Source organism: Salvelinus fontinalis, chromosome 12 (genome assembly GCF_029448725.1).
Source record: "Salvelinus fontinalis isolate EN_2023a chromosome 12, ASM2944872v1, whole genome shotgun sequence".
NCBI lineage: Eukaryota > Metazoa > Chordata > Actinopteri > Salmoniformes > Salmonidae > Salvelinus > Salvelinus fontinalis.
The window spans coordinates 25,797,759-25,825,404 of NC_074676.1; the positions used below are offsets into that span (position 1 = coordinate 25,797,759).

At 44.1% G+C, this 27,646-nt stretch overlaps 1 protein-coding gene across 3 annotated transcripts in view; it reads left to right on the plus strand.

Moving 5' to 3' along the window:
* LOC129867058 (nuclear receptor ROR-alpha A-like) overlaps positions 1-27,646 on the plus strand; it is a 288,589-nt gene that overhangs the window by 184,640 nt on the left and 76,303 nt on the right. The window contains exon 1 of one of the 3 annotated variants that reach the window (XM_055940200.1): positions 25,456-25,625. The exons of the other annotated variants lie outside the window; for them this stretch is intronic. Within the exon in view, the coding sequence (XP_055796175.1) occupies positions 25,595-25,625 (31 nt within the window). The 5' untranslated portion in view covers positions 25,456-25,594. Of the gene's footprint in view, positions 1-25,455; positions 25,626-27,646 lie in introns of those variants that run through there. 3 annotated transcript variants of the gene reach the window in all.

Consider the following 27,646-nt stretch of genomic DNA (forward strand, 5'->3'; position numbering starts at 1 on the left):
TGCTTGTCGTAGTATGGTCTCAATACTCCATACCACGGAAGTCACAATGGTTGTCGATCCTGATTGCCAGCGATATCAGGGACTCGAGGTCCTCTCCCAGTTCCCGAGAGTCCTGTTCATCATTGATGGAGTTAGACAAACCCTGATGGAAAGCGGTGACCAGGGCCTCCGTTTTCCACCCTCTCTCGGTGGCGAGGGTGTGGAACTCAATGGTGCGGAACTCAATGGCAAAGTCAGCCATTGGTGTTGAACAGTCGGCTGGCTGCTTCTTGTCCACCGACTGGGTGGTCGAAGACTCGGCGCAGTTCAGCATTGAAGGCTAATATGGAGTTGCAGGATGGTGTCTGCTGTTCCCACACCGCCATTGCACACACCAGGTCCTTGCACTAGAGGAGAGCGATGATGTAGGCGATCATGGTCCAATCGGTGTGGAACGAGGGGGACTGTAGCTCGAACACCAGAGAACACTGAGTCCTCCTGGGTGGCCTTCATACCGCTCTGGGGCTGAGACCTTGGGTTCCCGGTGCAGGTTCCCCGGAGGAACTATGGCGACACCTGTAGCACTGGGTGATGAGACTTAGGCATTGGCTCCTCCTGGGTTGGGACTGTGGTTGGAGGAAGTTGGTAAGCGCCCGGTAATTGGGAGAGTTATTCTTGTTGCCGCCCCAGCAGTGCTCCTTGGTGGGTTACAACATTCCTGATATGTGTGATCTCTGCTGGGTCCATGTTGGAGGCAGAAGCTTATTGTGAAGTGGTAAGGTTGGACCCAGGTGCAGAGATGAGACCAGACGAGAAATCAGTGGTTAAGGAAAAACATAATACTTTACTGATAGACATGAGCCGCAGGATCACAGTACACTGGAAAACAAAAAACGAAGTAAAAAAAAACTCACTCGTGAAACAAACACACACGGTAAATAATTCAAGCTTCTGCAAAGGACCACAGAAAACACCCCTATTTTAACAGGAACACAATAATGAAATAATAAGACACACCTGAGTCCAATAGAAGTCTCTAGGGCGGTCTCTGCCACCCTCTGTTGCCAGGAGGAACCATGACACGTGTTATCAGTAATTGTATCACAATATAGATCCATTTGCTATTGGAGTTTTAGCTAATGCCTTTGAAATGGTAGGTATATTTTACCAGTAAATAGATGTACTACTACTACTAGCACCTACAGCTGAAGTTGGACGTTTACATACACTTCAGTTTACATACACATTTAAACTCAGTTGTTCACAATTCCTGACATTTGATCCTAGTAAAAATTCCCTGTTATTGGTCAGTTAGGATCACCACTTTATTTTAAGAATGTGAAATGTCAGAATAATAGTAGAGAGAATGATTTATTTCATCACATTCCCAGTGGGTCAGAAGTTTACATACACTCATTTAGTATTTGGTAGCATTGCCTTTAAATTGTTTAACTTGGGTTAAACGTTTCGGGTAGCCTTCCACAAGCTTCCCACAATAAGTTGGGTGAATTTTGACCCATTCCTCCTGACAGAGCTGGTGTAACTGAGTCAGGTTTGTAGGCCTCCTTGCTCGCACACGCTTTTTCAGTTCTGACCACATATTTTAAATAGGGTTGAGGTCAGAGCTTTGTGATGGCCACTCCAATACCTTGACTTTGTTGTCCTTAAGCTGTTTTGCAACAACTTTGGAAGTATGCTTGGGGTCATTGTTCGTTTGGAAAACCCATTTGCGACCAAGCTTTAACTTCCTGATTGATGTCTTGAGATGTTGCTTCAATATATCTACATAATTTCCCCTGCTGCAGCAAAGCACCCCCACAACATGATGCTGCCACCCCCGTGCTTCACGGTTGGGTGGTGTTCTTCGGCTTGCAAGCATCCCCCTTTTTCCTCCAAACATAACGATGGTAATTATGGCCAAACAGTTCTATTTTTGTTTCATCAGACTAGAGGATATTTCTCCAAAAAGTACAATTTTTTTCCCTATGTGCAGTTGCAATCCGTCGTCTGGCTTTTTTATGGCGGTTTAGGAGCAGTGGCTTCTTCCTTGCTGAGCGGCCTTTCAGGTTATGTCGATATAGGACTCGTTTTACTGTGGATATAGATACTTTTGCACCTGTTTCCTCCAGCATCTTCGCAAGGTACTTTGCTGCTTTTCTGGGATTGATTTGCACTTTTCGCAACAAAGTATGTTCCAACCTAAGTGTATGTGAACTTCCGACTTCAACTGTATATTTACCACAACTCCTGGTGTGTTTGACATGACTAGGTGATGGATACCTCCCCATTTTAGAGACACTCTTATCCAGAGCGACTTATAGGATCAATTATCAATCAATCAATCAAATTTTATTTATCACATGCGTCTAATTTTAACAGGTGTAGAGCTTAGAGTGAAATGCTTACTTACAAGCCATTATCCAACAATGCATTTTTTAGAAAAATAAGTGGTAAGAAAGTATTTACTAAAACAATCTGAAGTAAAAAATTTAAAAATAACAAATATTTAAAGAGCAACAATAAAATAACAGTATCGAGGCTATATACAGGGTATACCGGTATAGAGTCATTGTGCCGGGGCACAGGTTAGTCGAGGTAATTGAGGTAATATTCTTAGTGTACTCTGATAGAGTTCAGTGTGTCAAATCGGAGGGCCTGTTGTCCGGACATCTGGCAGTCTCTATGGGGGTGCCACAGGGTTCAATTCTCGGGCCGACTCTCTTCTCTGTATACATCAATGATGTCGGTCTTGCTGGTGGTGATTCTTTGATCCACCTCAAAGCAGACGACACCATTCTGTATACATCTGGCCCTTATTTGGACACTGTGTTAACTAACCTCCTGACTAACTAACCTGTATGGCTTCAATGCCATACAACTCTCCTTCCGTGGCAAACTGCTCTTAAATGCAAGTAAAACTAAATGCATGCTCTTCAACCGATCACTGCCCACACCTGCCCGCCGGTCCAGCATCACTACTCTGGACAGTTCTGACTTAGAATATGTGGACAACTACAAATACCTAGGTGTCTGGTTAGACTGTAAACACTTCTTCAAGACTCACATTAAGCATCTCCAATCCAAAATTAAATCTAGAGTCAGCTTCCTATTTTGCAACATAGCAGCCACTCATGCTGCCAAACATACCCTTGTAAAACTGACTATCCTACCGATCCTCGACTTCGGCGATGTCATTTACAAAATAGCCTCCAACAGTCTACTCAGCAAATTGGATGCAGTCTATCACAGTGCCATCTGTTTTGTCACCAAAGCCCCAAATCCTACCCACCACTGCAACCTGTATGCTCTCGTTGGCTGGCCCTCGCTTCATATTCGTCGCCAAACCCACTGGCTCCAGGTCATCTATAAGTCTTTGCTAGGTAAAGCCCCACCTTATCTCAGCTCACTGGTCACCATAGCAGCACCCACCCGTAGCACGCGCTCCAGCAGGTATATTTCACTGGTCAACCCCCAAAGCCAATTCCTCCTTTGGCGCCTTTCCTTCCAGTTCTCTGCTGCCAATGACTGGAACGAATTGCAAAATAATCACTGAATCTGGAGACTCGTATGTCCCTCACTATCTTTAAGCACCAGCTGTCAGAGCAGCTCACAGATCACAGCACCTGTACATGGCCCATCTGTAAATAGCCCATCCAACTACCTCATCCCTATACTGTTATTTATTTTATTTATTTTGTTCCTTTGCACCCCAGTAGCTCTACTTGGACATTCATCTTCTGCATATCTATCACTCCAGTGTTTAATTGCCATATTGTAATTATTTCGCCACTATGGTCTATTCATTGCCTTACCTCCCTTATCCTACCTCATTTGCACACACTGTATATGGACTTTTTCTATTGTATAATTGACTGTATGTTTGTTTATTCCATGTGTAACTCTGTGTTGTTGTTTGTGACGCACTGCTTTGCTTTATCTTGGCCAGGTCACAGTTGTAAATGAGAACTTGTTCTCAACTAGCCGACCTGGTTAAATAACGTTTTTTTTTTTTTTTAGGTAGGAGTAAAGTGATTATGCAGAGATAATAAACAGAGAGTATCAGCAGTGTAAAAATGAGGGGGTGGACAATGCAAATAGTCCACGTAGCCATTTGATTAGCTGTTCAGGAGTCTTATGGCTTGGGGGTAGAAGCTGTTAAGAAGCCTTTTGCACCTAGACTTGTTGCTCCAGTACCGCTTGCCGTGCGGTAGCAGAGAGAACAGTCTAAGACTACGGTGGCTGGAGTCTTTGGCAATTTTTAGGGCCTTCCTCTGGCACCGCCTGCTAGAGAAGTCTTGGATGGCAGGAAGCTTGGCCACAGTGATGTACTAGGTAGTGCGTACAGCCCAGTACGCACTACAGCCATTTATTTTATTCATATTATTTAGGGTTAAGTGCCTTGCAAGTATGTGAAACATCTGTTGATGTTTCACATAGTTGGCTCTGGGATTCAAACCAATGACCTTTCGATTGCTGGCACAACACTCTTAACCGCTAGGCTACCTCCCCATGTGAAACATCTGCTTAACTTGTTATTATGACACATCAGATCCCATTATTCCTCTGTTGAGAGGGGTTATTTATTGCTACTCTGAGCTTAAATATTTGTGTTTAATCGAACATGAGATTGATAGTCCTTAATCCTGCTGTACAATGCCAATTTGGAAGAATAATATGTCCCAGTTGCTATCTAATTTTGCTTGGCAACAGGCATACTGCTGTGGAATAGCCTGGGGCAGAGTGTAGCTCAATATTCCCTGCTCAGTGCTTGTTTGAAGGTGTTTCATCACATCGTTGCCTTGATTCAGCTCTGCAGAGATTTGTTAGTTGCACTCATGTGGGAAGTGCATCCAGTACCTACGTACATTATTTAGCTAGGGCAGAGTAAAAGTGCTACACAGTGAGATACTACTTGTCACTAGTGACAGACACAACACTCATACACTGCTGCATCATATATATAGTAGCAGTACTCAGAGGAAAATACAAACAGAAAACTATTACATTAATTCATCGTATTTATAGTGTACTATAAATGCAAATATGTGTAACGGCTATCGTCATATTCTTCCTCCTCCTCGGACGAGGAGAGGAGAGAAGGATCGGAGGACCAATGTGCAGCGTGGTAATTTTCCATTAATTTAATTAACACTAAGACAAGACACTGACAAACTAATACAAAACAACAAACGATCGTGAAGCTACAAACGAAAGTGCAATACACAAGCTACTAACGTTAGACATAGACACTATACAAAATAACAAACGAACTAACCGTCACAGTCCTGTGTGGCACAAACACTAACACAGGAACAATCACCCACAAAATCCCAACACAAAACAAGCCACCTATATATGATTCTCAATCAGGGACAACTATTGACAGCTGCCTCTGATTGAGAACCATATTAGGCTGGACACAGAAACAGACAAACTAGACACACAACATAGAATTCCCGCCCAGCTCACGCCCTGACCAACACTAAACAAGCAAAACATACAAGAACTATGGTCAGGACGTGACAGTACCCCCCTCCTGGGGTGCGGACTCCGGATGCACCCCTAAAACTCAAGGGGAGGGTCTGGGTGGGCATCTGTCCGCGGTGGCGGCTCCGGCGGTGGACGAGGCCACCACTCCACCATTGTCTTTGTCCCCCTCCTTAGCGTCCTTTGAGTGGCAACCCTCGCCCCCGACCCTGGTCTAGGAACCTTCACAAAGGTCCCCCTTAAATAGAGGAGGTAGCTCAGGACAGAGAGGTAGCTCAGGACAGAGAGGTAGCTCAGGACAGAGAGGTAGCTCAGGACAGAGAGGTAGCTCAGGACAGAGAGGTAGCTCAGGACAGAGAGGTAGCTCAGGACAGAGAGGTAGCTCAGGACAGAGAGGTAGCACAGGACAGAGAGGTAGCTCAGGACAGAGAGGTAGCTCAGGACAGAGAGGTAGCTCAGGACAGAGAGGTAGCTCAGGACAGAGAGGTAGCTCAGGACAGAGAGGTAGCTCAGGACAGAGAGGTAGCTCAGGACAGAGAGGTAGCTCAGGACAGAGAGGTAGCTCAGGACAGAGAGGTAGCTCAGGACAGTGGGGCAACTCCGGACTGAAGGGCAGCTCCGGACAGAGAGGCAGCTCTGGACTGAGTGGCAGCTCTGGACTGAGTGGCAGCTCCGGACTGAGTGGCAGCTCCGGACTGAGTGGCAGCTCCGGACTGAGTGGCAGCTCCGGACTGAGTGGCAGCTCCGGACTGGAGGGCAGCTCCGGACTGGAGGGCAGCTCCGGACTGGAGGGCAGCTCCGGACTGGAGGGCAGCTCATGACTGGAAGGCAGCTCATGACTGGAAGGCAGCTCATGACTGGAGGGCAGCTCATGACTGGAGGGCAGCTCATGACTGGAGGGCAGCTCATGACTGGCTGGCGGCTCTGGCGGCTCCTGACTGGCTGGCGGCTCTGGCGGCTCCTGACTGGCTGGCGGCTCTGGCGGCTCCTGACTGACGGACGGCTCTTGCGGCTCCTGACAGACGGGCGGCTCTAACGGCTCGGGACAGACGGGCGGTTCTGACGGCTCGGGACAGACGGATGGCTCAGACGGCGCTGGGCAGACGGATGGCTCAGACGGCGCTGGGCAGACGAATGGCTCAGACGGCGCTGGGCAGACGGATGGCTCAGACGGCGCTGGGCAGGCAGGCAGCCCAGACGGCGCTGGGCAGGCGGGCAGTGCAGGCGGCGTTGGACAGACGACCGACTCTGACCTGCTGAGGCGCACAGTAGGCCTGGTGCGTGGTGCCGGAACTGGTGGTACCGGACTGGAGACACGCACTTCAAGGCTAGTGCGGGGAGCAGGAACAGGGCACACTGGACTCTCGAGGCGCACTATAGGCCTGGTGCGTGGTACCGGCACTGGTGGTACCGGGCCTAGGGCACGCACCTCAGGGCGAGTGCGGGGAGAAGGAACAGTGCGTACAGGGCCCTGGAGACGCACAGGAGGCTTGGTGCGTGGTGCCGGAACTGGAGGTACTGGGCTGGAGACACGCACCACAGGGAGAGTGCGTGGAGGAGGAACAGGGCTCTGGAGATGCACTGGAAGCCTGGTGCGTAGTGTTTGCACTGGTGATACTGGGCTGGGGCGGGAAGGTGGCGCCGGATATACCGGACCGTGCAGGCGTACTGGCTCCCTTGAGCACCGAGCCTGCCCAACCTTACCTGGTTGAATGCTCCCCGTAGCCCGTCCAGTGCGGGGAGGTGGAATAACCCGCACTGGGCTGTGTTGGCGAACCGGGGACACCATACGTAAGGCTGGTGCCATGTACACCGGCCCGAGGAGACGTACTGGAGGCCAGATATGTTGAGCCGGCTTCATGGCACTTTGCTCAATCTAGCCTGGCCAGTGCGGGGAGGTGGAATAACCCACACCGGGCTATGCACACGTACAGGAGACACCGTGCGCTCTTCCGCATAACACGGTGTCTGCCCGTACTCCCACTCTCCACGGTAAGCTCGGGGAGTTGGCGCAGGTCTCCTACCTGCCTTCGCCACACTACCCTTTATCCCCCCCCAAGACATTTTGGGGATTTCTTCTCGGGTTTCCGTGCTAGCCGCGTACCTTCATAACGCCGGTTCCTCTCTCCGGTTTCCTCTGCTCTCCTAGCTGCCTCCATCTCTTCACGAGCGCGGCGATATTCACCAATGTGAGCCCAGTGTCCATTTCCCTCCAGAATTTCCTCCCATGTCCAGGATTCCTGTGTAGTGAGCCGCTGCTGCTGCTGCCCGTACACACGCTGCTTGGTCCGAGTTTGGTTGGGTGATTCTGTAACGGCTATCGTCATATTCTTCCTCCTCCTCGGACGAGGAGAGGAGAGAAGGATCGGAGGACCAATGTGCAGCATGGTAATTTTCCATTAATTTAATTAACACAAAGACAAGACACTGACAAACAAATACAAAACAACAAACGACCGTGAAGCTACAAACGAAAGTGCAATACACAAGCTACTAACGTTAGACATAGACACTATACAAAATAACAAACGAACTAACCGTCACAGTCCTGTGTGGCACAAACACTAACACAGGAACAATCACCCACAAAATCCCAACACAAAACAAGCCACCTATATATGATTCTCAATCAGGGACAACTATTGACAGCTGCCTCTGATTGAGAACCATATTAGGCTGGACACAGAAACAGACAAACTAGACACACAACATAGAATTCCCACCCAGCTCACGTCCTGACCAACACTTAACAAGCAAAACATAGAAGAACTATGGTCAGGACGTGACAATATGCTTACAACTGTAATATATTTTTGTTAACCTGTCTAGCCCCGGGGTGCCGCTAGCGGCAGCCCAGCTGGTCAGAAAATGTTGTGCGCCATATTAGACAGTGATCTAGTCGTATACATAAATACTCATAAACGTGACAAAAAAATATAGGGTGGACATCGATTGATAGACAATTTAATTCTTAATACAATCGCGGAATTACATTTTTTAAATTATCCTTACTTTTCAATACAGTTTGCGCCAAGCGAAGCTACGTCAAAAAAGATGGCGTCCTAAGCCACTAACATTTTTTGACAGAAACACGATTTATCATAATAAATTGTTCCTACTTTGAGCTGTTCTTCCATCAGAATCTTGGTCAAAGAATCCTTTCTTGGGTCTAATCGTCTTTTGGTCGAAAGCTGTCCTCTTGCCATGTAGAAATGCACATTGCGTTCGGCATGAATTGGAACGGTGCCCAGAGATTCACAGTGGCTCAGAAATAAATGTCCCAAAATCGCACTAAACGGATATAAATTGCTATAAAACGCTTTAAATTAACTACCTTATGATGTTTTTAACTCCTATAACGAGTAAAAATATGACCGGAGAAATATAACTGGCTACACTAATGCTTGGAAAAACAGTAGGTCGGTGTCCTCCGCGCGCCTGACGCACCAAGAAAAGAGTTCCTACCTACAGGATTTTTTCATTTATAGTGGCTGTGATTGGGCAATCGATACCATTCAAAGCGTCATCACGTAAAGGCATCCAGGGGAAGACGTAAGCAGTGTCCGTATACTCATAGGAATAACAGTGGCCTTAAAACTGACTCCAGAACAGGGGCCAAAATGTGTGAAATCTGACTCCATGTCAGGGAAATTGCTGTAGAATGAGTTCTGTTCCACTCAGAGACAAAATTTCAACGCCTATAGAAACTATAGACTGTTTTCTATCCAATAATAGTAATAATATGCATATTGTACGATCAAGAATTTTGTAGGAAGCCGTTTCAAAAATTACACGATTTCCATAAATAGTGACAACAGCACCCCCTAGCCTTAACAGGTTAATTCAGATAATACACACACATGAACTGCATCCTTATTATGTTGTAAAATAAATTTTTGTTATGATTGATTTAAATTGGCAGTACATCCGGGGCGTCGAATGCCCCAACCAAGAGAAGCCTGTTCTGCTGCTGAACACTCTCAATATGGAGCTCAAGCTTGCATTTTGTTTCTCCCTGAACAACACTGAACACTCACCATCTTGTATTTTTCTTTATAATAGATCATCATTCATCTTAGTCTATTTGTTTGCTCTGTGAAAAGAATAAGATTTTTTTGGGACACTTTGGTTTAATCCATAATAGACAGCCATTTTTTGTGAAATAGGTCAGTATAATCACCACAGTGAGGGATGGACAGCCGCTGGTAAAAGGAAATCAATAGAGCTATCTATTTGTCGTAAACCAGGCCAGCATGATTTTTCTCAATTTTTCCTCTCCACTGTACGTTTTTTCTCTCCCACACAATATGACAGTTTTCAGTAAAAGCATTATGTCTGCTATTTTATAAAATTACAAATGTCCTTTGTAAAATGCACTTTCTTTGCATACGTTTGTCAGAATCGAGTGGGTTCTTCATCACCTCCTGGGGCTACAGTGTGTGTGAAAGGAAGAGTGACGTGGGGAGCTGGGAGGGGGGGGGGAGTTGCCGCAGCGTTTTGTGGGGCTAGAGGGCTGTCTTTGTAGGGCTGGGAGGCTGTCTTTGTAGGGCTGGGAGGCTGTCTTTGTGGGCCCTTAATCTGGTTCTTCTCTAGTGCTGTGTCTTTGTGAATGCCTGAGCCAGAGCGAAGAGAGGAGAAGAGAAGAGAGGCCTTGTCAGCTATTCCTCACCCTGTCTCTTTATGTCTCACCCCAACCTGAAAGGCCCTGTCTTGAAGTGTTGTCAGACCAGAAAACAAGAGTAAGTGACATGTGACAAGGACACAATGCTCGGATGGGCCGGCTAAAATTACTGGCCCCATCTGCTGTGAGCGATTTCTCTTCTGCAGGCTGCCTGCCACCCCAGGTGAGGGGCTGATGGGTTGCTGAGATGGCATGGTTAGGTAGGGTAGGCAGGTTGGCATGACTGGCAAGGCAGGGTAAAGCAGACCGTCACACACGCACCATGCCACAGAGTGAGTAGGGCCGGCCTTGCAGCGCAGGTTATCTGTCACTCGTCAGGTTTCCTGTACCTCATCGCTTTTCCAGGGTGCGTGTACATCGTCCAGCCAATGCAGGACAAGAGTGTCAGCATGTAATGAAAGCTTTGATTCATCGAGGGCGACAGAAGAGGAGGTCATAGAGCTCCTTCGGATATGATCCTGAGTGATGCTGACGGGGAAGCTTTAAGATGGGTGCCATAATTAAATGTCCTTGTACCATCATTAACTTCCTCTGGAGAAGAGAGAAGAGGTAGGCCACACCCAGGCAGGCTCTCTCCTCCTCTCCTCTCCTAAACACAGACCACACTCAGGCTAACATTTTTTATATTTTTCTTGCCTCCATTCTCTATGAAATTTGTGGAACACCCGGAAAGAATTATAGTAATTGTAGTGCTCAATTGACAACATCCACGGTGGAGATCTTATTTCTATGATCAAAAGTATTTTATTATGAAATTTGCAATTATAATATCCATGAAAATGCAGATGAAATGATATCAGGTTTGAATAATGTGGCCCATAATTAACATATATTATTTAATTCCTGAATTATTCAGATGTAATATTGTTGAATAAACTATGCAGACTAAGCTGTTCATTGTCATAGTTGTGTTTAATTGTGATTGTTTCTTTAGCAGAATAAGACCAAAAAATCAAACTGCATAGAAGTAATGTGAATTTGAGGAGGCAATGTTAATTGTATTTATTTTAGGGATAGACCTGAGCACGGGTGTCAAACATACTGCCCAGATACCGCGAAGGGGTATGAGTTTTTTTGGGTGGTGGGGGAGCAAACTCAATATTCTTTGAAATTACATAAACCAAATCGTAACTGTAGAAATTATAATGAACCTACATTTATACCGTTTCTTGACTGTGTCCAGCTCACAAATAATCACCTACATGAAAGCTAGACAGTCAGACAGCATACAAAAATTCCAAAAACGGATAGAGGACCATTCTTTACAAATTTTGACGGCTAGGAAATATAACCAATTATCAGTACGGCCCTCCGGACCTCGTTGAAGACCGAATGCGGACCTCTGAGAAAAATGTTTTTGACACCCCTAGACTAGAGCATATGCAATAGCAAGGTGAAATATAGAGCACACTTTTATTCAGTGAAGACACAGAGACACATAAAGGCATTACTACTATTGACAAGAAAACAATTACAGTGAAGCTGTTGGTGATCTATTCATTGTAGTTGATCACATGTGAACATTGTATTGGATTACTTTCATTAGAGATCTGGGCCCGGATCCACAAAATTTCTTCTTAATTAACTGCTATTTTTTCTTTAACTATTAAAGGAAGTTAAGCAAAGTATTCTATTCGTCAATAAAGTTATTGGAAATGTTCTTAAGGTTTTTCCTAAGTTTCTTCCTAAGAAAAAAGTTAAGAAAAAATGGGATTCTTGAAAATAATGCTTTAGGATTTCTTCTTGGAAATGTACTTAGTTTTAGGACAGCTAAACCCTTGTCTTGAGACGAATCGATACTTTTGTAACCATTAACATTTTCTTGCGGAACAGACACAGTTGGCTACCGGATAGTTAAATAGAGCAAGAATACAAATTAAACACGCGTTATCAAGCTAGCTAGTAATTAACAATATATTACAATATTCTAGAAGTGTTAAATAGCTAGCGCTATCTCGTTAATTTGCAAAGAAGAACTTGGCAAACTTAGCTAATGTTAACATCATTAGCTATTTTGGCTATAATGTCTTTACTAGCTAACGTAGCTAACTAACTTACCGTTCGTGCAGTCCCTCTACCACCATCTCTATGATGGATGACACCTCCTCCAGCTGGTCCACATGAATGTTCTCTCAGCTCCCTTCTTCTTAGCAGCCAACTTTTTTTTTACGGCATCACTGTCCATTGCCATATCCCTGGCGGCAAAGACAGACTCGGCCACTCTCGCCCATCCTTTCTTTTTCGTCTCTGGAGTGACCCCGCAGTTATCAAGTCTCCCCAACAGCAACCTTTTCCTGGCTGCTATTTCCTTCACCATCACTTCAATCTATTTTCTTGGTTATCCATTTTTGATTTTGATATAGCTAGTCGGATGGCTATAATGTGTGAATTATAACGAAATAACCAAATTCAATCACCACTGTCACATAGGCTTATTTATTGGTTTCAAGCATGTCACTAATGTCAATGCCATATAACAAGATATTTACGAAGATCCTAAGAAAACTACGAATTTCTAAGAACATTTTGAGGAATTAAATTACAAACTATCTCATGAACTTCCTATTTTTTTCCTTAAGAAACTTCTTACGTTTTTTCGTAAGTAATGTTTTGTGAATCCGACCCCTGTGGCTGTTCTGTTATTAATGTCTCTGGGTGCATAAATGCATTTTGAGGACAGAAGAATATGGTTAACCCATTGTGATGTTAGCTGTGATCATTAAGATTCCACAGATAACAGGCATGCAGATTTCAACGCCTCAGCATTATAGGATCCCAGACATCAAAGGAAGGTTCTCATTCTACTGTGTCTGCGGCAGAGAGGTGAAAAAATTAAAACTGTGTGAGAGAGAGGGAGTCAGTAAAAATGGCTAACTGAAAAATGCTTGCTGTATAACCTACCTGGTCATATGTCATGTTATGATGCTTGATAATGGGTCGATGACTCCTCCTGCATAGTTAGCTTCCTGCTAAATTGGTGTCCTCTCTCTGATTAAGTGGTACTCTCCTTAATGATGCCGTGGCTGACTGCAGGTTGGCTCACTTTAAAGATCAACTTCATTTTTCACCCCCGGTCATTAAAGTGCGAGCCTGAGTACTTCAAATCAACTTACTGGGGATTTTTCTCTCTGAGACTAAAGACAATGTTTCCTTCTTTGTTTGAGGATCCAACTTTCCCTTTGTTTTCTTCTCTTTTGTTTTTGCAAGTTATGTAACAGCATAAAATATTGAATTACATTCAAAGAAAAGGAAACAGAAATATAAAATAAATCAATTGCGGTAAAATATTGTCACTTTTTGCAGTTATTTTCCTTGGATTCCAAGTGTGAAGTGTATACAGCTAAGATCTGGTCGATGTAGATTTCTCCCTCAGTTAGAATTGTATCATTAAGTGTTTGCTATTATGTGTAAGTGAACAGCAAGTGTATTGAGCAAGTGTATTGACTGTAAGAAAGAGGGAAATACGCTGTTACCCAGTATTGTGCTGGATTACAGAATCAAGGTCGACTCAGAAGACACAGAGCAGCATTATCCCTTAATCCTGTGTTGTGCTTTCAAATAGCCTTTTTCACCTAATCTTCACTAGTAAAATGACAAACATGAATACGGAGGTAGGTGTTTAAACTTGCATTACCTGCAGTGTTCAGGTCAAAGGCTTATACTGACTTAAAGTGGCTCTATATTATATGAAAGAACAGATGATCATGTGCTTGGTGCTCATAACATTTTGTTACGCTGGTATTACAGAAGACTACCCAGCATTCTGATGAAACTCCATCAGGCTTGTGTTGGTTTAGAGGTGAAAATCTGGAAACTTCTCTTAGAAAATCTCACTCATGTCTTCATTGAGGCAGACTCATTTCTTTATGCTACGTTGGACATTGACCAAGTTTCACTTATTCTATGATACATATTAAGAACTTATTTTGGATTTTGTGGATGTACAGTATTAATAAAACAACTCCTATATGAGATATTGTTCATATCAGTGGTTTGTCCTGTATGTATTTTTTATTTATTCAACCCTCATTTATTCAACCCCGTAAATTGACTGAGAACACATTCCCATTTGTAGCAACGACCTGGGGAATAAATGAGCCAATTGTAAGCTGGGGATGATTAGGTGACCGTGATGGTATGAGGGCCAGATTGAGAATTTAGCCAGGACACCAGGGTTAACACCCCTACTCTTACAATAAGTGACATGGGATCTTTAGTGACCACAGAGAGTCAGGGCACCTGTTTAATGTCCCATCCAAAAGACAGCAAATCACTGCCCTGGGGCATTGGGATATTATTATTATGTTAGTCCAGAGGAAAAGGTGCCTTCTTCTGGCCCTCCAACACCATCTGGTCTCCCATCCAGGGACTGACCACGACCAACCCTGCTTAACTTCAGAGGCAAGCTAGCAGTGGGATGCAGGGTGGTAAGCTGCTGGTATGTACAGCTTGAGATTCTCATACAGTACAGCTTTTCACTGTGACCACACGGCCCAGCCCAGGCCCATCTCAGCATGTCTGTCTCTCCCTGCTCTGGGCTGGTGGAGCCCGAGGAAACGAAAAGTACTGTGAAAGACTAAAAGTGGGCCAGGCACTGACGCCTCCTGTTGACCTACCTTGTTCGTGGGGTCCAGGTACAGAATAGTGACAGGCCTCCTCCTCTGTGGACCACATTACTAATGTGTGAGGGTGCAGGAGGAGCACACCGTGTGATGAATCACTCCGCCGCACCCATGGCATCCTCATAAGTCAAGAGTAAAAGTGTTCATAGCTTGCTGGCTAAAAGTGCTAGCTCCCTCCGTCCGCCATGGAGAAACTCCAGCAAGGCACAATGGAAGGAGGAAGGGGGAAGGTTAAGTGCTGTTTGCCTCCATAGCCTGAAGATCTCCCTCCATCTTAAAGAAAAATCTAGTCCCTCTAGTGGGTCACTGGATTTAGAGAGTGCTGTAAACTTTGAAAAGTAACTTTCATGCTTGAGCAGAGTTATTTTTAACAAATGAGTGTAGTATATACAGTGTGATCTGGACTGCCTATTCTCAGTTACACACAGAACATTAAACACTGTTAGTTTAAGCCTAAAACATTTTTCTTCTGAGGTTTTCTGTGCAGAGGATATTCACTGTTGTGTATCCAGAGAGAAGGGCTCTATGAATTAAGACAGAAAATCAATAGTTTCTAATTTAAAAGCAATGATACACATTTAGTTTCACAAAGGAGCTCATTGAATTTTTGTTTAAAACAGAAATATATATAAAAACCTGTGTACATCCTTGTTTGTTGCGCTTCATTTGTTTCTCCCCTCAAGCGAGAAGGTTAACTATTTTAGTTTACATGCCTACCTCCCCCAGAGTTGATGTTGCTCTATAGTGGTGATGTGGGAGTGTGTAGGTTTGACGCTAGGTAATATATCACAAGCTCTAGGGGATCTCCCTGATATGCTCCTCAATAATGAAGTTCATTCGTTAACCTCCCCCTCAAAGGCTAAGTTTTTCAACAGCCACTGCTACTCTTACTAGAGTCAGCCACATAATCATGCTTTTTTCTCAGTCCGCGCCTCTGCAGCACATGAAGAATAAGCAGGTCCATTACCAATCCCTCATGCCTGGTTCTGGGTATAATTATCACAGGGAAAATGACCTGCTCTATTTGGTTTGCCGTGGAGGGGGTGCAGAGGGATGCAGCGCCCCTAATCACCTACCCCTCTCTGTCCTGTTGGAGATGGAGAGGCTGGTTTTGGGGAGTCTTGCCAGTTCATTAGAATTCACAGGGTTCCACCTCCCCGCCTAGCCAGACTAAGCCTCTTGCACAGGCTGGGATGCCTCCTTTAATCTCTCTCTCTCCCTCTCTCTTGCTGCCTCTCTCTCAAGCCTCATATGGCTTCCCCTCTATCCCCACAGACGGCTCTGCGCTAAAGACAGCCAGTACACATAGTTCAAATGTTATGTCCATTGATTTATTGGAGATGTATTTCCAAAACAATTGCCAGTGCTATCAAACATGCCTGTTTAGTTCCACGAAAGATTTCTGTCTGTTTTTCACGATCTCTATGAATATAGCCTAATGTGAATGTGCATTGATCAGAATTTTTATTCATTTGAAGCTCTACCAATTACATTAGTTTACTAGGACACTCCATTTTTGTATTGTAACGGCAACCTCTTTGTAATCCGTAATCAAATACTTTTCACTGTAAAAATGTATTGTCTTGACCCATTTTGATCAAATGAGGAGACAATTCTATTGTTTCTTGTAAACATTTTTAGTGCCTCTTTGTCATAATTCTCTTATTGCAAAATAAGAAAGCCCAAAGATAAAGGAATCTCCCTGTCATTCCAGTCTATTAAACCTAATGGAGCGATGACAACATCAACAATGTCAAACCACTACAAACTAGCTGCTGGGGGGGGCATGTGATGTTTTCAATTAGAGAAGTGTGTTACTTATCAAATTGTTTACTACCAAATGTCTCTGTATTTCTTAATACCTGGAAGGGTCCTAATTTAATTTGGAGCAGACATGAACTACCCTGCACAACATTATCTGTGACTTGGGTAAGTGCATGTTAAAGGACCAAGGCAGCCATTTTTAGCTCAATATAAAATAATTTCTGGATAACAATTAAGTACCTAACTGTGATTGTTTAAATTAAAATGGTAAAAAATAAACTAAAATAGCTTCTTAGCAAAGAGCAAATTCTCAAGCAAGAATTATGCTACAGTAGGACTATCTGCAAGTGGTCTGAGTGGGGAGGGGAAAACTGAAAACTAGCTGTTATTGGCAGAGAGGTGTGGAACTCTCTTTCTTATTTGTCTTTTAACTAATTTACCACCTGGGGATGTCACCAGGCAGGCCAAAACTACATCCCACCAAAACAGGTTGACATTTCAGGCATTCTTTTCAAACAGCTCTTACACTAAAAGGACAACTCCAGTAGGAGTTCAGGTGGGGACTTTGTAAGGAGGGGTGCTCAATAACAATGACAGAAATCATGAGAATGGCTTACCAAGAAAAGCTTCCAAAAGGACTAATTTGAGGTAAAAAGGAGTTGGAGCACTCGACAATATAAGGCAGAGATGTATTTATTTTTGCTTACTTTAATCCATTGTACAGGATGCGAACAGGTGACTGACGTTGACACTCAAACCAGTGCGCCTGGCACCTACTACCATACCCCGTGCAAAGGCACTTAAATGTTTTGTCTTGCCCATGGCACCTACTACCATACCCCGTTCAAAGGAAAATGTATATTTTGTCTTGCCCATTCACCATCTGAATGGGACACATACACAATCCATGTCTCAATTATCTCAAAGCTTAAAAATCCTTCTTTAACCTGTCTCCTCCTCTTCATCTATATTGATTGAAGTGGATTTAACAAGTGACATTAATAAGGGATCATAGCTTTCACCTGGATTCACCTGGTCATTGTGTCATGGAAAGGTGTTCCTAATGTTTTGTACACTCAGTGTATAAAACATAGGAAATCACATTTTTGGCTGCGCTCGGCCTTTAATATATATCTTGATCTTTTGATATTTTCATTGTTTATCTCCATCATGACGCACATCTTTACAAGTCTACTGAACTCTCTTCTGTGGCACATGTCACAACTCTTCTCTTCTCATCCTTATTTAACACGCACTGTAAGAGCTTTAATGTAAATGACTTGTAAATATTAGAATGTATGATTGCTCTATCCGAGATTGGATGAGCTTGGACACAAAACAAAGTTTTCTAGCTCTACTCTATAAATTATGTTGGGTGTAGACCTAGTAGCAGAGGTTGTAGTCATGTTTTATTCAACCACATTATAGTAAATAGACTGTCGTGACTTTATTGACTTTGTGTATACAGTTATTATGTCACTGATGGCTGTGGCATAGACGTAACCTAATGCACCTCCTCCTGTAGTTGAAGTAATGGTGGACCGGCTCATATATGTCATTTTACTGAGGCTTTTGTCTTTCGTCTGTGTGGCCTTACTGCTCTATAAATATGTATGGGTTTGTGAGCTGGGCTGAGGGTGATGCTGGGCTGGCGTGGGGCTCCACATATGGAGAGCATTCACTAATGGAGAGGCCACTGATCACACTGTCACTGTGTGTCAGTCAGTCAGCAGCCCACAACCCCCACTACCACACACCACTCTCCACTACAGCTGCCTCTCTGCCTGCCTCACTATACCGCACTGCACTCCTCTGCAGGCATGACAGCATACATGTATGTTTCTAAACTCTCCACGCTCACATTTAAACCTCTTTAAATGCTCTGCTCCCCACCCCACTGAACGAAACCTCTTTTATTTTCCCTGAAATAGATATTCCCTTTGTTGTCAGTGTGATTTATTGAAGTCTTCCCCACAAGTGGAAGCCCCAGGAAATTGCCTGGAATGGCTCTAAATTGGTTTATGATTGTCTCGAATGGGTTGGTGCTGTTATGGTTTGATATTATGGCCTCCACTCCTTGGCGTTTATATTAAATCGACCTGTATTGTTTTCATTGGGTGTCTGTTGGACGTTGTTAATTCTACTTCAGCTGGGGGCTGGCAATACACACACACACATCGTCCATGTCACTGTACGGATTATTTGTTGTTGTATCTATCACTGATACGTGTCTTTTTCCTGGGATACAGAGGGGGGTGAGTGCTGAGTCCCTATGCGCTCTATGATCTGTGGTCTGGAGAGCTGTGGCAGTGGTGTGGTACCGTAGGAGTTAATGTGGATCAGCTGCGTCCCAAGCCAGCCCAGCCCAGCCAGCGAGGGAAGGCGTGGGGTGCGGGATGTCTACTGACAGACTGCTAATGAGGCCATTATCGGCTCTGGTCCTCTCCTCTCCTCTGGGGCACCAGTAGAGGCTCCGCGTCTCCTCTCAATTGAATTCCATCCCACAGGGCTTGTTTACAATAAATACATTTGCTTGAATTAATCAGCGAGGAGCGCGAGACACTTGACTGGATCGGTGTTTATGCAGAGAGGCAGTGAGTATGGGCCCACTGCAGCCCGGCACAGCCCAGCTCTGCTCTTGACTGCTTATACCTACAGCTAGAGCTGCTTCTCTGTGGACACACTGACACTGGCTCTGCCATCAGGGAGTCATTGGTATTTCTTACCTCTCTGATTTTGGATAGGTTCAGTGAACACTTATGCAAGAAATGATGGGTACCAGTCCATCTCAAGGTGGAACTGAATAGAGATCAAAGAGTTACATCACCTGGGATATGTGTTGACCAAAACCCAGAAGGATATCCAATGTCATAATGTGTGGAGGTGGTATAACACACACACAACAGACAATTTAAACCAATGACAGCAGAGTAACGTTGCACAGTTCACAGATTACAATCATATAATTGATCTTACATTATATCACCACATTCATAAAAATGCATTTGTTTTGTGATTTAGTCAATGTCAGTGATTTAGTCAATGAGTTCAGCAACACCTCAGTATTGGCATACTGTTATTGTGAATGGGTTGTAGTCAGGGGAATGTTCCATCATTGTGCAAAGCAGAGGAATTGGCCTTTCTGGCAGCAGCTGTGCTCAGAAACACCAGGTATTTCCTGATTATAGCTGGTCCAGAATGCATGTACTTCTCACTGTGCCCAGGATAAAGTATCTTTATCCAGAGGCAACCTTTATTGAGACCGATTATTACAGTATACAATCACAAACAATCATGTTTCTAAACTCAGCAAAAAAAGAAACGTCCTCTCACTGTCAACTGCGTTTATTTTCAGCAAACTTAACATGTGTAAATTCTTGTATGAACGTAACAAGATCCATCAACTGAGACATAAACTGAACAAGTTCCACAGACACGTGACTAACAGAAATGGAATAATGTGTCCCTGAACAAAGGGGGGTCAAAATCGAAAGTAAGGGTGTGGCCACCAGCTGCATTAAGTACTGCAGTGTATCTCCTCCTCATGGACTGCACCAGATTTGCCAATTGTTGCTGTGAGATGTTACCCCACTCTTCCACCAAGGCACCTGCAAGTTCCCGGACATTTCTGGGGGGAATGGCCCTAGCCCAATACAACAGGTCCCAGACGTGCTCAATGGGATTGAGATCCGGGCTCTTCGCTGGCCATGGCAGAACACTGACATTACTGTAATGCAGGAAGTCACGCATAGAACGAGCAGTATGGCTGGTGGCATTGTCATGCTGGAGGGTCATGTCAGGATGAGCCTGTAGGAAGGGTACCACATGAGGGAGGAGGATGTCTTCCCTGTAACGCACAGCGTTGAGATTGAGCTTGTTGTCATTGCAGGCAGTCTGATGATGCTGTGACACACCGCCCCAGACCATGACGGACCCTCCAACTCCAAATCGATCCCGCTCCAGAGTACAGGCCTCAGTTGCACTCTCATTCCTTCGACGATAAACGCAAATTCGACCATCACCCCTGGTGAGACAAAACCGCGACTCGTTAGATAAGAGCGTTTTTTTGCCAGTCCTGTCTGGTCCGGCGATGTTGGGTTTGTGCCCATAGGCGACGTTGTTGCCGGTGATGTCTGGTGAGGACCTGCCTTACAACAGGCCTACAAGCCCTCAGTCCAGCCTCTCTCAGCCTATTGCGGACAGTCTGAGTGCTGATGGAGGGATTGTGCATTCCTGGTGTAACTTTGGCAGATGTTGCCATCCTGTACCTGTCTCGCAGGTGTGATGTTCGGATGTGCCAATCCTGTGCAGGTGTTGTTACATGTAGTCTGCCACTGCGATGACCTTCAGCTGTCTGTCCTGTCTCCCTGTAGCGCTGTCTTAGGCATCTCACAGTACAGACATTGTAATTTATTGCCCTGGCAACATCTGCGGTCCTCATTCCTCTTTGCAGCTTGCCTAAGGTATGTTCACGCAGATGAGCAGGGACCCTGGGCATCTTTCTTTTGGTGTTTTTCAGAGTGAGTAGAAAGGCCTCTTTAGTGTCCTAAGTTTTCATAACTGTGGCCTTAACCTCACTAGGTTATGTGGGACGGTAGCGTCCCACCTCTTCAACAGCCAGTGAAACTGCAAGGCGCCAAATTCAAAACAACAGAAATCCCATAATTAAAATTCCTCAAACATACAAGTATTTTACACCATTTTAAAGATACACTTGTTGTAAATCCAGCCACAGAAAAGTCACAGAAAAACACAGCCATTTCTCCAGCCAAAGAGAGGAGTCACAAAAAGCAGAAATAGAGATAAGATTAATCACTAACCTTTGATGATCATCATCAGATGACGCTCATAGGACTTCATGTTACACAATACATGTATGTTTTGATCGATAAAGTTCATATTTATATCCCAAAAAAAAAATCTTTCCAAAAAAGCTTAGGCAAGCTGCAAAGAGGAATGAGGACCGCAGATGTTGCCAGGGCAATACAAAAATCTGAGTTTACATTGGCGCGTTATGTTCAGTAGTTCCAAAACATCCGGTGATTTTGTAGAGAGCCACATCAATTTACAGAAATACTCATAATAAACATTGCTAAAAGATACAACTGTTATGCATGGAATTTTAGATCCACTTCTCCTTAATGCAACCGCTGTGTCAGATTTCAAAAAAACTTTACGGAAAAAGCACACCATGCAATAATCTGAGTACAGCGCTCATATACCAAACAACCCAAAAGGATATCCGCCATGTTGTGTAGTCAACAGAAGTCAAAAATAGCATTATAAATATTCACTTACCTTTGATGATCTTCATCAGAATCCACTCCCAGGAATCCCAGTTCCTCAATAAATGTTTGTTTTGTTCGATAATGTCCATCATGTATGTCCAAATACCTCCTTTTTGTTCGCGCGTTTAGGTGCAGACAAAAAGTCAAAAAGTTCCGTTACAGTCCGTAGAAACATGTCAAACGATGTATAGAAGCAATCTTTAGGATGTTTTTAACATAAATCTTCAACAATGTTCCAACCGGAGAATTCCTTTGTCTTCAGAAATGCAATGGAACGCAAGCTAACTATCATGTGAACGCGCATGGTCAGCTCGTGGCTCTCTGGCAGACCTCTGACTCAATCCCCTCTCATTTGCCCCCAGTTCACAGTAGATGCATCAAACAAGGTTCTAAGGACTGTTGGCATCTAGTGGAAGCCTTAGGAAGTGCAATATGACCCCATAGACACTGTGTATTCGATAGGCAAAGAGTTGAAAAACTACAAACCTCAGATTTCCCACTTGCTGGTTGGATTTTTTCTCAGGTTTTTGCCTGCCATATGAGTTCTGTTATACCCACAGACATCATTCAAACATTTTTAGAAACTTCAGAGTGTTTTCTATCCAAATCTACTAATTATAAGCATATTCTAGCTTTTATGGCTGAGTAGCAGGCAGTTTAATATGGGCACGCTTTTCATCCAAATTTCCCAATGCTGCCCCCTACCCTAGAGAAGTTAGGGTAGCTGTTAGTCTGTAAGCTGTTAGTGTCTTAACGACCGTTCCACAGGTGCATGTTAAATAATTTGTTTCTAGTTCATTGAACCAGCATGGGAAACGGTGTTTAAACCCTTTAAAATGAAGATCTGTGATGTTATTTGTATTTTTACGAAATATCTTTGACGTATCTTTTTTTGCTGAGTTTATATGTCACTCTCAGGATGCATTGTGGCTTGTATGTCTTGTCTGTCCTTACTGTGTCAGTGATGCTTTCACACAATGTCCTCAACCAAGGTTTTACAAAACTCATACATATTCACATACAGTGAACATACACCCGCCACAGACACAATCCACACAAACAAACTCAAGCAGTTGCATGCGTTTGCCCCTCTATCCATTCATTCCACTCTCTCTTTCACACACAGACACTGTAGTGTAGATGTTCCTTTCCTTTAAGCTACACTGTTGTTATCTGCAGTCATCTGAACATTTGGGAAGAGAGTGCAGAGCAGAGTGCTGCCAGGAGAGAGTGGGTGTGTGTGAGGTCACTGTGGGGCCCGGCCGCCCAGGGGCCAAAGCCATGCGGTTTTATAAACAAGGAACTCACACAACAGCAGTGAGATGGCCCATGGTTTAAGACTGACTGATACTGTAGCAAGTAGCAGCACATGGCCAAGGCAACCACACCACATTCTTGTCTGTGCTGAAAGTGACAGTTTAACCTGGCCCTGCGTGGGCCAGCAGATTGTCTCATGTAGAGAGCAACTCAGTGTCTTGTGGTTAGAAACCCAGCATGAGAAACAAACACTAGGTTTCAGTGTGACAGGGGATTGAAATGTGTTTACCACCACATTGTTTTCACTCGTTTGTAACCATGACACGCTTCGTTTGAGGATATCTGCATCTGAATTATGTTTTATGCAGTGACAGTCCGGTTCTGACATTACATGAGATAATGTGTTAATTGTGCCTCTAATGGATCATGTAGAGGTCGTAATGAAACACGTTCATTTGCTAGATTTATGGCGTCATGGGCAGGAGGTTAATTTGCATACCTGATGTATTATAGGTCGTGATTCCTACTATATACATAGTATACCCTTCCTGCAGCAGTTCCAAAATGACAAGTTGGCTGTAGACGTGTACACATGGTGGAATATGGTAGCCTGATGACATCCGCTGCTCTGTCGTTCACTACATAGTCTGAGACTGCCATCATTGAAGTTATTTGTGGTGACAAGGTGCACCAGGGCCATTGTACCAAACAAAGTCATCAGCGATTGGATCGTCTCAGACCAATCAGAGTATCAAAGCCAATGAAGAATTTTCAAACCGCTGCTTTACCTACGTGTGTTCTGGCTCAGGCCAATTCCATTGGTTTCTTGACCAATCAGACGGCCCTGAATATGTTTGCATTCAGTGAAAGGATTGGGGAGGTCCTCAGATCCAGACTCATTGCGGAGAAGAAACTAACGTCAGTGGGTGTGGTGTAGCGTTTGGCCAGATCATGGGGTCTGGGTAGTCAGGCAAGTAAATATGGAACATTATGTTTGCCAAATCAATGTTTGATAATAATGTCAAAATCAACGTTGACTGGACATGTCAAAAATAGCAAATTCATTTGGTAAAACTGAATAATTCTAAACGTTTAAGATGAAAATGTGTCTGAAAGATATTGCCAGGAAATAAATAATGCAATGAAATATTTTGCATTTCGAGAGCTTGGGACTATATGGTTTTATCAGCAAAAAAGATTATTCTGGGATAATTGGCTTTACATTTCTGAACTCTCATTGGTTTGAATGGTGTCAGCAATTTTATTATTGTATTCTTTTTAACTTAACAACATGAATTTGGGTATTTAGAGTACTATATACAGTAGGTAGAGAACATTGAACAGAACAATTTTGACAAAAATATAGATAGAACCTTATAGTCCCAAGCTTTTGATTTATCTTGAGAAGGGATGATATGAACACCAGCTTATTTATGGACATTCTAAATGAAACCCGGTTATTGGCCAGAGCCAGATTGCACTAAAACCAGAATATTGTATCAGAAAGTGCCAGCTGGTAAGGGGTCTGAACAGATTATCATATGAGGGAGGGAGGGATGGAGAGAGAGAGAGGAGTGAGGGAGAGAGCGAGGAGTGAGTGAGGGAGGGAGAGAGAGAGGGAGAGAGAACGAGAGGGAGGGGGGGAGAAAATGATAGAGAAACTCATCCGCCAGTCACTGTGGGGTGGAGGGGATCAGCCAAACCCTTTCGTCACTATCTCTCCTTCCTCACCTGCCAGAGCCTGTGTGTGTGAGCCTAGGGAGAGGGGGAGAGGAGGAGAGAGGTGTGTGAGTCCTGTGGAGAGGTCAGGGGAAGGGGCTGAACCTCCACTCGTTTGTCTGGGCTCTGGAAGGCTCCACCGCTGCTCTGGAGGCAGACATCTGGAGGCAGACTGAGTAGTAATATCTATCTACACACTCGGAAAGGAGAGGAAGAGACAGCTTCTGCTGTCACTGAGCCACAGGGAATTAGACAGCCTCTCTATATATTCTCTCCCTTTTGCGCTCTGTTTCTACATTACCTCCTTCCCTCATTCTTTTATTGAACGTATTCATCTACTTGTATTTCTCTTCACTTTTCTCTCTATTCCAGTCTCTCTTTCTCCTTCTGTTTTCCTATTTTCTTTACATTATGAAAGCAGAGGAAAAGGGAATGGAAAAAAGGTCTGGCAGAGCTACTGTTATGACTTTATCCTGGCACTAAAAGATAAGCAAGACAAGATAGTAAGAGTGTGCTGTGCCTATCGAGCGCTCAGACAAGCCTCAGTACTGCAATCAGTGGGAAAGGGGCCAGGTTCCCTGCCTGAGCTGTCAGCGCCCCCACTGGCTGCCTGCTATGCCAATCAAAGGCAGGGGGCGGGGAGCAGGCAGACATTAGCGCTGATGTCACAGTCACATGGATTCTCGTGTGGTCATGCTCGGAGGCAGAGAGACAGAGCTGTGCTGGCCAGCTGCTGCTGAGACAGCAGTGGAGGGCTTTGAGCTGGTGATAGTGCTCTCTTATGGACTCGGAGCTTAATGATGTATTTTGTGATTTCAGCTATGAAAGGTAAGAGCAGAATGCATGCATGCTGTTTCCACGGTGCAATAGGCAGCCAGAGTAACACATAGGGAAGTGAAGCTTCTCTCTATTCACTGCCTGCCAACTCAATTTCAGCCGCTTGTAAGAAAAGAGTGGAAGGGAGAGAGAGAGGGAGAGTGGGAGGTAGAGTAACTGCCGCTGAATGTGTTTATTACCAGGGAAATAAGCTGTTGAAATATCTATTTTCCTCCATGAGCAGCTATTCTTTATTTCCTATTCTGGAAGGAAATTAAGTTTGAAATTCTAAACGGATGATAAGACGTGTGTAATGGTATGTTTGGATGTTTCTCTAAAGTGAACAGGATTGTTAGTGCGTGTGTGTGTTTAAGAAATAACAGCCAGTGTGCTCATACTGATCTCTGTTTGATGTGAAGTACAGCCCTCAAGCTCTTGAAACGGTTTCAAGTTTTGGGGGGTAGACATAGGGGAGTGGACGAGGTGAGAGGAGAGGGAGTCCTGGGGTAACGAGGGAAGGAGGACGAGGGGGTTCAGGTGTTTCTGTCGCAGTTCCTTCTCCTTGGCTCTTAATCTGGTTGTTCTAGTCCAGAGGACGTGTCTGTCTGTTTGGAGGGTTGAATTGCATGATAGACTGGCAGTGTTGAATGTGGTTCGCAGATGAGGTGACAAGGCACTGGCTGGCCCCACTGGCAGACTGGGATTCTTTGAGTTGATACTGGTGTGTGTCTGTGTGTTGTGTTCCACTGACCTATTTGTGGGTAGTAGGGTATGCATGCATGGCCATGGGAGCAAGGCTGGGTCCTCCTCCCAGTCTCAGTGTCATGATCCTGCATGCATAATCCCAGTCATCCTCCTCCCCACCCCCTATCATACAGTCACACACACACACACACACACACACACACACACACACACACACACACACACACACACACACACACACACACACACAGAAAATAGTCACATGAAGCACAGGCAGCTGTCACTGTGTATTAGATGGGAAGTTGCAGGAAAGGAAAAAAGCAATTGGATCCTAACATTAGTAGTGCTTCTGATGCCTCTGTTCTTTGCCCTTCTGACTCACTGTCTGCATTGCTATATCCTTACCACTCAGTGCATGTCTAATACATACAGTGTGTGGAAACATATTTGTGCATTTTCCACCACGTTCTTATTTCATATGTATAGACATGAATACATTTAGAAGATGTACAATACACTGAGACTTGAGAATTCTGAGAATATGATCTTTACCACCTCTGTACAGGGAGGGAGAATTGTGTGACAATTATTTGAATATGCACTTGATCACAATTTGTGAGACTCCTGTGATAAAGTGAGATTACATAGTTGACAGCGATGTGTGAGATTTGTGTGAAGTTATGGGAGAGTGACATGTGGCCCTGAGGCAAGTATGAAAAATCAGCACTCTGACCCAATGCCTTTTTTATAGACTTTTATCTTGAGTATAGAAAATGGGGAAATTTATATTTATTTATGGGTGTGACTGTCCAAAATCCAATATATGTTTTCCCGTTTTCTGTTTTTAGATGCAACTTCCGTTATTATTCAAGACATATTTATTACTGTATAAAGGCAGGTTGGCATTGAGTCAATATGTATTTATTACTGTATAAAGGCCGGTCGGCATTGAGTCAATATGTATTTATTACTGTATAAAGGCAGGTCGGCATTGAGTCAATATGTATTTATTACTGTATAAAGGCAGGTCGGCATTGAGTCAATATGTATTCATTACTGTATAAAGGCAGGTCGGAATTGAGTCAATATGTATTTATTACTGTATAAATGCAGGTCGGCATTGAGTCAATATGTATTTATTACTGTATAAAGGCAGGTCGGCATTGAGTCAATATGTATTTATTACTGTATAAAGGCAGGTCGGCATTGAGTCAATATGTATTTATTACTGTATAAAGGCAGGTCTGCATTGAGTCAATATGTATTTATTACTGTATAAAGGCAGGTCGGCATTGAGTCAATATGTATGTACAACTTTATAAGGGCAG